General features: G+C 37.2%; 1 protein-coding gene and 1 pseudogene across 1 annotated transcript in view; one reads left to right on the top strand and one right to left on the bottom strand.

The window, feature by feature from the left end:
- Positions 1 to 2,634: 2,634 nt before the first annotated feature.
- The window catches only part of LOC110048170 (isocitrate dehydrogenase [NADP] cytoplasmic-like), an 83,854-nt gene continuing 77,138 nt past the window's right edge, over positions 2,635 to 9,350 (bottom strand). Inside the window, exons 9-12 of the mRNA XM_089295673.1 lie at positions 7,964 to 8,076; positions 7,763 to 7,860; positions 6,801 to 6,893; positions 2,635 to 3,022 (exon numbers count right to left, since the gene is read on the bottom strand). Coding sequence (XP_089151799.1) covers positions 2,938 to 3,022; positions 6,801 to 6,893; positions 7,763 to 7,860; positions 7,964 to 8,076 — 389 coding nt within the window. The 3' untranslated portion in view covers positions 2,635 to 2,937. The remainder of the gene's footprint in view (positions 3,023 to 6,800; positions 6,894 to 7,762; positions 7,861 to 7,963; positions 8,077 to 9,350) is intronic.
- LOC149108158 (uncharacterized) lies at positions 8,338 to 9,266 on the top strand (annotated as a pseudogene).

Below are 9,350 nucleotides of genomic sequence, written 5' to 3'. Positions count from 1 at the left end.
AGAACAGAAAAAAAACTGGTTGCCATACCAAATGTGGCTTAATCATATGATGCAGCCTGAAAACCCCCTTTCAAATGGAAAGTCATATGATTTTGAATACTATGGTGATGATCCTGATGGTCCAACTCCATTGGACAGTGATAACAATGTTGTAGTTGAAGAAATTGACCTGGGACAACATGATTCAGTGCAGTCATTTGTATTGGAAAGGCTAGATCCCTTAAGATAATCAAGTCAAATAGGAGTAGACATCTTCCAAGAGGTTCTAGAACTAGTGACTGTTAAACTTGGGCAACTGACAATTGCATAATACTACATGTGTGTGGGCTGGGTAAAGAAGATTATGGCCCTTAAAGTATTTTGGCAACTCAGTTCACAACAGAAAACCTCACCCTGTATCAAGTAAATTATTTTCTCATCTTCCTTTTCATTGATATACAAAACTCAGAAACTGCTTGAATTACAGAATGCCTAACTTCTACCAACACAACTAAACTGAAGAGAAATCAGGGCATTTGATAACTGCCATGTGCACTACTCTGCCTTGTAGATTTTTCAGGTGCTTATCAAAACAGATATTAAAATGTTGCAAGGTTAATTTGTTATCTTATTTTCAAAAGTACCCAGGACACAAGACTAACCTCTTGGTGCACTGGCGTAATGGCTACTAACAGGACTCATGTCACTAGCCAAAACTAACTTTGCACCAGCCAGCCTTTTTCATACACAGCTTCACTGACTTTTTTATGAGTGGTCAATCTTGGACATTTCTTGTTGCATCTAAAATGTTAATAATAATCACTAAGAAAATTTCACTCCCACAAACACGAATCCTGCTTTTCTTGAATATGCTTATGTTCAATCTCTGATGCACTTTTATCAGTGTTGCCATTTTCTTTTATCTCCCTTTAATAGTTAAATAGTTATCATATGCTTATTAAGGCAATTATTTCCACGAAATCCACTCATAGTTTCCCTGTTTTCATTAGTTTCTATTCTCTTCAGTTTTACTTTGTCAGGATAATTCTCAATTTTGTTTTCATCCAGTAGACCAGTACTCCATTCCATCATGATTGTCACAATGGCTAGTGAAAGTGCAAAATCTACTATTCAAAACTGAAATGTGTGGCTAGTTGGCAGTAGTGTTAGCCTTGAGCCCTTGGTACCTGATATTATTCAAACAAATTGGTGCCATGTTTGTCATAGAATATCAAGAAAAACATCGTTTTTAGGAAAGAAGTACCACGTGTGGGTTAAATAATGCAAAACATGAGACAACAACATTGAAAAACTTAAAACACATCCCAATGTTCAATGATTGCTGTCTTGTAAAATGTAAAGGTTCTTATTTCAAAAATAACTTAAAGCCAGGTTTACACAAGCAGTTTTTATGAGAAACATGTTTGACTGTGCACACGGCACAGCAAAAATTCTGTTTACAGTTCAAAGTTTAGTGTGCCAGTAATGATTGGACAGCAGAAATATGTACAATACCAAACACCAATGTGGTAGCAAAATTTGCCACAGTTTATGTTATTTGCCACAAAAAGCTAGCACACACAGCTTTTAATAAACAAATATGTTTGCCACATAAAAATTGGTTAACTTACATCTACAAAAGCGGCAGTAATGGAATCTAAATTTTCCGTGTCCCTTGTGTCTCGGTTGTAGCAATGTCTCATTTACCTAAGCACACTAATGGTTTGATCAAGAACTTTGGCGTGCGCTTCTGCAACTTCTGAGTCAAAATTCTCAAAAATTATTTCCGTTTTATCCAAGATGTCTGCAAGAAACTTAGGAAACTCAACTTCTAAATCTAGTTCTCCTTCGCCCGCCATGTTTTCAGTGCTCTCTAGTGCTCAGTTACTCTTGTTCCTGTTGGCCGCGCTCGGCCCAGGAAGATTGCATCAATATTTGAGGTATTGGATTGAATCAATATTTGAGGTATTGGATTGAATCAATATTTCAGGTATTGGATTGCATCAATATTCGAGGTATTGGATTGAATAATTATTCTAGGTATTGGATTGAATCAATATTTTAAGTATTGGATTGAATCAATATTCCAGGTATTGGATTGAATCAATATTTTAGGTATTGGATTGAATCAATATTTTAGGTATTGGATTGAATCAATATTCCAGGTATTGGATTGAATCGTGAAAATTAAAAGATTGAATTGAACCAAAAATTTTATTTACCATTGGATAGAATGCCTTTTTCTATCTTTAAATGAAACGGTTATTTAAAGGATTAAACATATATCGCAAGGATTAAATTTTGCTACAAACGGCTTGCCATAGCTAGCCCTTTGCTCATGGAAAAAAACAATAAAATTTCAGATTTCAAAGGCTAAGAGCGAAGGTGCAATAACACAGTTTGTGCTGATTAAGTGATGTGGTGTCTACAGTGATCTATTCACATTTGGAATGTGCACTGCGTTGCGACTGTAGTGCCAAGAAAACAGTTAAATTTTAGAAGCGCGGATTTAAGAACAAAAAGATCTTCTTGTTTCAAGAGGATTTGCTTTGGAAGCAGGGGTAGAGTCTTCGCCTCCAAACCTTGTCCCGAGCGGCAATTCTCTATGTAATCATCCCTTTTGAGTCTAATTGTCTAAAATCACAAAACAGTCACTTCTATGTAGTTATAAAATAAAATTTACTTCATCCACATCGATCACAGTCACGCTTTGCTAATTCTGCAGCTAGAAACCATGCACACAGAGTCGTAAAGGCCTAACTACAAGCTACACTAAGGTATAAAATTTTTCAGTTCATAGGCGAACAATACTTAAGTAATAATCACATTACATAGCATATTTGATATGCATGTGCGATGCTACATCATACTGAAAGGTGCAGAACCGTATCAACTGTTGTCGGTGGCTTTGGTGATCGACAGGATACAAGGCAAACAGTAAATCAGTTCCAAGGAATATCAAGAGGGCTGATAAAGCACAAGGAGGTGCTTCTCAACAGCATCGAAGTACTCTTCAGTTGAGCAGTACTGATCTCGCTTTACACTGAACAAAACAAAAACAACAGAACAGTAAGTACAATAGTAGAACAATGTTAAGTACGGGATCGGGCTTTTAAATAATCCTGTAGCAACTTGAAACTTAACTACATAAGCCATGATTTTTTTGTCGGAAAGCCATTCAGACTAACAGAAAGCAACCCTTGTAACTTCAAAGTTGTTATTTTTGCTACCCGTAGTCGTTTTTTAGATTTTCCCTCAAATTCGCAGTTTCCTATTTGCCGAAAAGAGCAAAATAACTCGATGAGAACTAGAAACATTTAGTTGCTTTGTTAGGGTATTTTCTCCAGAACATTACTGGATAACTGTTTCATTTATCGAGTTAACGACCCAAAATTGATTAATGTCGTCAACGAAGTACATACAGCTGTCCTCAAAGAGAATTAGGTGCAGAGAATTGGAGCACTTCAGAATAAAAAAAAACAACAAACATACTAAAAGAAAGAAAGAAACAAAAACTAGTTTCTAAGACCTTCAAAACCATTCGGTCTAGAAAAATTTTCAGATTTCTTGCCTTTATGATAATCATCCCACATCACAACAGATGTGACGTTATTTTTTAAGGTGCTTGTCAAGATGCTACCCTTGTGTTTTTTAAGGGCACACCATCCAGATTTTACGCCGCTGATTGCTCACTGTCAGAACTCGTCGGGTAAGCTAATTAACCCAAATATGGAAGGAAAAACTTCTCTTTTTGAGCCTAGTGACTCATATGGCTTCCGGTTTCAGTAGAATGAAGCAACCAGAAGTACTTCTAACTCCTGATGTAAAAATGGTAAACTTGTGGGATGGCGAAGAAAATTTAAGGGTAAGCTTCCAGCCGCAGAATGCGCACATGCATGTATGTAGAAAACAGAAAATTCAAAGCTATTGTACCAAAAGACTGACTACCTACTGTCTATACCCTAACTTCATAAACAAAATAAAAACAAAGCGGTAAAAAGCTATTTTAAGAGCATGGGCCGAAAAGTACTACCTCAATTACTCTTGGCAAGAAAGATGATGATGCTGGATTCATCTTGATTTACGTAAACTGAAACTTCGAAAATATCGTATCAAACGACTTAGCATTGTACCATCCGAGACTTCGCAAAGTTCAATTGGAGAAACCAAGAAAGTAAAAAATTAGCAGTAAAAAATCTAGATGGCACTGAATTCTTTAAATTAATAATGTAAATTCTCGGTTGAAACTCTGCATTTGAAATTTCTGCAATAAATTCTAGATTTACACTTACAGACACAGCGAAAATCGTTACAAGATGCCTCATTCACCGTCTTCTTTTTAAAACGTCTTTATCAGTTTCGCTGAACGAACACTGAACGAAGATATACTTCTTAAGGCATATGTTTTTGTCTGGCTACTTGAAGAGTAGAGTAGAGCAATTTTATTCAGGATATCTCGTGAGGTTATTGACAACAGGTAATAATAAGAGGACGTCAAGATGAGAAATCCTACACCAAAAAATCACTTGGCTGTGAAAGGGCAAACTCTTGGGTTTAGGCAGTAGTCCCTCCTTTCGCACGCTCCTTGCCCCCAGGATTTCACGTGGCCATTTTTTTCTCGCAGTTTTCTTTCGCGTCACGCACGATGGACTAAGCGAAAGAGGGACTACTCGTAGTCTACCTCAGCTGATGGACACTGGAACTAACAATGCATGTACATCTCTGAGCTTTCGCCTTGATGTGAAATCAACATTTAACTGTTTTCTTGTGCCCCCATGATCAAATTTTCGATATCCATTTTTTACATTTTCGTACACAATAGGTCTTTCCTAGATATCTTACCAAATTTCAATCTATTACGAACATTTTGGACCTTTATTTCCAAGAATTCATGGCTCCCACTAATTTTCCTTGTTCTTGGTTGAGAATTTGCAAAAATGTCATTTTCTGCAAAATACCACACAGGTTGAAATTATATCTGAATTGCAGTACTAATTGTACTCAAATTCTTGATCAAGACTAGGAACAAGGGGCATAGGACTCATAGACAACTGTCGCTATGGCCGTTGCTACATAAAAAAAATCATACCACTGTGTACTTTCCTTGAATTTCACACTCAACTAGAGGCAAATTCAGCAAGATCGTTTCAAAATGCTTTTAACAAGTGTTCAAGGGCTTTAAATCTTACGTTTTTGAAAACATTGCCTTCTTCCTGAACATCATCATTTTTTTAGCCTATTGGGCCACCTTAAGTGAAAAAAGCATCTTTAAGGTTGCCAACTGATGTGAAATCAACATTTTGCCATTTTTTGAAGTCAAGACAAAATTACGGTTTTCAAAACTTACAGTGAGACAAACTTCTTTTCTTTGTTGTGGAACAGACACTTGTTTTGAGCTTTTTTCTGGCATTTCAGAGTGAAAGAAAGCAAAATATAACCTAAAATTTGACATAAGGTGGATATGCCTATGGCCCTTCAAATGGTGGATGGGTCTGCACTTCAGCAAACATGGTTAAATGGCTGATTATAATTAGAAGTCAGGAAAGGCAAAAATCTCTGTTGATGCCACACAGAAATTTTTACTTTATGTATGGGTCACCGCCAAAATGAACAACTGCAAGAGAAAAGATCTTCACATCATTTTAGAGCAAGAGGTGGAGGATTCTTCTTACTCCATGCACATTTTGAACCAATAAATATTTTAGTTGCTTTTATTCACCTTGTACCTTGTAGTTTGTTTTTGTAATGTCTAGGATGGCCAAGACATCATTAAAGGTCATTGCTTCTGCATGCATTGCATGCCGTTTATTTACTAGGCATTGTCCTCGGGGTTGCCGTCATCATTACTTAAGCTCCTTCATATCATCCTGTCATGTCCTATCAGTCACAAGGCAAAAATGAAATCTTGCAAACATGATGAAACTCTCATCAAAAGTAGTAGGTATAATAGTGACCTTTCAAACATAGTGCCTCATGGTTTTGACCACCAGGTGCAGTCTAATCTCTCTAATCAAATTGTGACAGCAATAAGGAGGAATTGCAGCTCTGAAAGGGCAACTGGACTGAAATTGGAAAGTCATACTTGAACCCAATCTTGCTCTTGCAGTGCTACCTAAAGCTTGCTATTATAAGTAGCAAAGACATCAACTTCATCAGCCTGCATAAAACTTGGGACTGATGAATTAACTGTGCATAATGTGAATATTCACTAGTTCTTCCAATGAAAATAGCGGTACGTAACCAAATCATTAGGAGAAACACTGACTCTAATATATTTTTAAAATTTTGCACCTTGAGGGTCTGCATGGAGAGTAAAAGAGATCTCAGGCCATTTAAAAGTGATAAAATTGGTGATACACAAATATGTAAATATAGTTTCACTGCTGAGAACTGTACCTTTAAATAAACCTTTAAAAAGTCAATTTAATCTTTAGGAAATAGATAGCAAAGCCAACTGACAAATAAAGCATCTCACGTTTCAAGGATTCCCTTAAAAGATGCTTCACTAGCCAGGAGCAATGAGAGGTTACATTTGCAGGCTATGAAGTAACCAGCTGTTCATATTTGGAATGGTTACCCTTGAAAACTCTGTTTGGCATTTCACATTTCAGGCTTTCTCTGGGAAAATACTTCTCAAGCTATTAACAAATTAGAAAGACTGAAAGGTTCTGATAGTGGAGAATAAGAGAGAATTTAGGGATGGTGTGCTCTTGAAAAATTGAGGTGTATTCTAACTCTTAATTCTGATAATTCTGGAATGAAATGAAAAACGTTTACCAAGTTACTTTTTCTGGAAAAGTCTTATTTTCTGTTCAGCTTACTTGCTAAGTCCATAGATACAAGCAGCAAGATCTTTAGTCATGGCACCAGAATCAACAGTATCAACACATGCCTTCTCTAGAGCCTTGCAGAATCTGAAAAAAATATTGCATGATTATGGTGATCATCCGGGGATATTGAGTGTAAAGTGCATTTTGAATTTTGCAATTGTGTTGTGGCAAATCAACAAATAAATTGAAGGGTTTTGTGCAAAAAGGGAGTATGTGACGTTTTGGGCTGATTTTTATTTTTTGCAGGATCAAGCTAATTTTTGGCAGACTGACTTGTTTTGATATGAAAAGCATCGTTGCATAATTGTTTTCGTTGATTTGCATTTCATTCTCGAGAAATAACGTATGCAAAAAACTCAGTTTTCCAAGGGTATCTTTTGGAGATCTTTTGTTGAGCGAAAAACAAAAGAAACCTTTGTTTTGCTAAACGATGAAGTCACCAAAGCGTGGTATTTGCAGCTAGTTTTATTATTCATATAATTATGCAATTCTCTTACTGTTGCTTCGTTAGCGCAAGCAAATAAGGTGCTGAACTGGCTGGATGCGAGTTTGTTTTGTCATGACACCGGTTCGATACGAGGTCGGTCAATTTTTTTTTCCAGTCTATTTCTCTACTTCTTTCAAAAATCAAAACATCTATTTAAAAAAAAACCGTGCTGTCGAAGCTGCTAAAAGTAACCCTTTAAGTTTGCACTGTGTCAAAATCCACCTTGGAAGGATTCCCTCCGAAAGATGCCACTCAGAAAACTGAGTCTTTTCGCATACATTATTTCTTGAAAACGAGTGCAAATCAACAAAAACAATTATGCAATGATGCTTTTCATTTCAAAACAAGTCAGTCTGCCAAAAATTAGCTCGATCCTGCAAAAAATAAAAATGGGCCCAAAACGTCACATATGCCCTTTTTGCACGAAACCCTTCAATTACATTTTGCGAAGTTCTTGGGCACATACCTTTTAAGTTCAACATTTTTGTCAAGTCTTGCCCTGTGACGCAGACCTTGAGTCCATGCAAAAATACTAGCAATGGGATTGGTACTTGTTTCATTGCCCTAGAAATCCAGGGAGATAAACACCTGTACCTTTAGTACTTAACAAAATTTGCAACAGGAAAATAAACTTACAATGATGTTTGAGTTTAGACATGTGTTGAACCTTTTGGTATTCCCTGTAATGTCTTGTTACAGTACCATGGGCAGCCTCTGCCTCAATAGTCTTCCCATCACCACACACAAGCACACTTGTCATAAGACCAAGGGAACCAAACCCTGCAGAAGATAAAAACCATGCAAACATTACCAAAACAAGTCATCAGTGATTTGGTTATTAGATAAACAGACAGGTTATTGTTCGACAGATTAGTGTTATTCAGACCAGATGTCATTGTCCTTTTGCGTCACTTCATAGAGATACTAAAACCTTCAAAACCCTGTAGGAAGACTCAACAACAGAAAAGTCGATTGCCTGGGCATAAAATTCTGAGCATAAATTTTATAACAGTCATTAATTTACAAATACAGTAAAAACCCATGTGTAAGAACATCAAAATATCTGCAGTACATAGTTTAGCAGATATTTGTTTTCTGCACGTTCTGTATTTGGTTTTCTTATTGTGTCATACAATTAGGTGTTTCAGTTATGCAATATGCGTTAATTGTGTGTCGTATATATAGCTGTTGTCAGTTAGTGATCTTCCTTCGGGTCTGCTAACGCCACATGCTACTCCACTGTTCTTTAGCATGAACGAATCTGAGGAAGGGCATGTTGTAGTCGGAACGATGGAGTTTTAGATTCTTCTGTCGGTGCTGCTATACAGTCTACCATTTCTGAATCGATGGGTTCTTTAACCGATAACCTCACTAAGGTTATTGAATCTCGGCTTGGCGACTTCGCAAAGCGATTTTATGAGGAGAACAGCTCGTCCGTTGAACAAGCAGTCAAGAGAGCTCGGCGTGAACAATAATTATACCTGCCAAAGGAAAGGAAACCAGCAGCAGTTGGATCATTCTCTCCAGTGCTGGATAAACTAGACAAAGCATCTGACGCTCTCAAGCAGAAATCGTACGAGAAACTTAAAGTTGCCCTGGAGTAAGGTACTGAATTAGTTTCCAAGCCTGTTAACGCCATTAAGCTAAATGAGAAGAGCGAATTTGGATGGGCGACCGTTAACGAATATTTGCCAGACAAACTCACCTCTGACTCTGACGACGACAAGAGAATTTACTGGGCCGAGAGGAGAGCCGAGAGAAAAATTAATAAAGAGAAGCATCGTCGTGTCCGTTCTGACGAGAAAGGAAGCAGTTCCTCCTCTGCATTCCGTGCAGCTTCTTCGTCGAGATTCTCGTCTAAAGATTTCGTTTCTTGTTCGGAAGCTAGACCAGCTTTTCATTTGGGGCCTTGTTTTAAGATAAGTAGCCTACTGTTTCTCGTTATACTGGCTTTCTTTTTACTTCGTTGATTATGGTGTTACACTGAGACCATAATCCAATATTCTCCATGAATTGCTGTTTTGCTGTATGTCGTTCTATAGACTAGGTTAGTG

The sequence above is a fragment of the Orbicella faveolata genome, unplaced genomic scaffold, assembly GCF_042242905.1.
Source record: "Orbicella faveolata isolate gen_17 unplaced genomic scaffold, um_ofav_v1 contig_26, whole genome shotgun sequence".
NCBI classification, from domain to species: Eukaryota; Metazoa; Cnidaria; class Anthozoa; order Scleractinia; family Merulinidae; genus Orbicella; species Orbicella faveolata.
The sequence above is the reverse complement of the archived record's forward strand: the minus strand, read 5'-3'. Positions and strand labels throughout refer to the sequence as shown.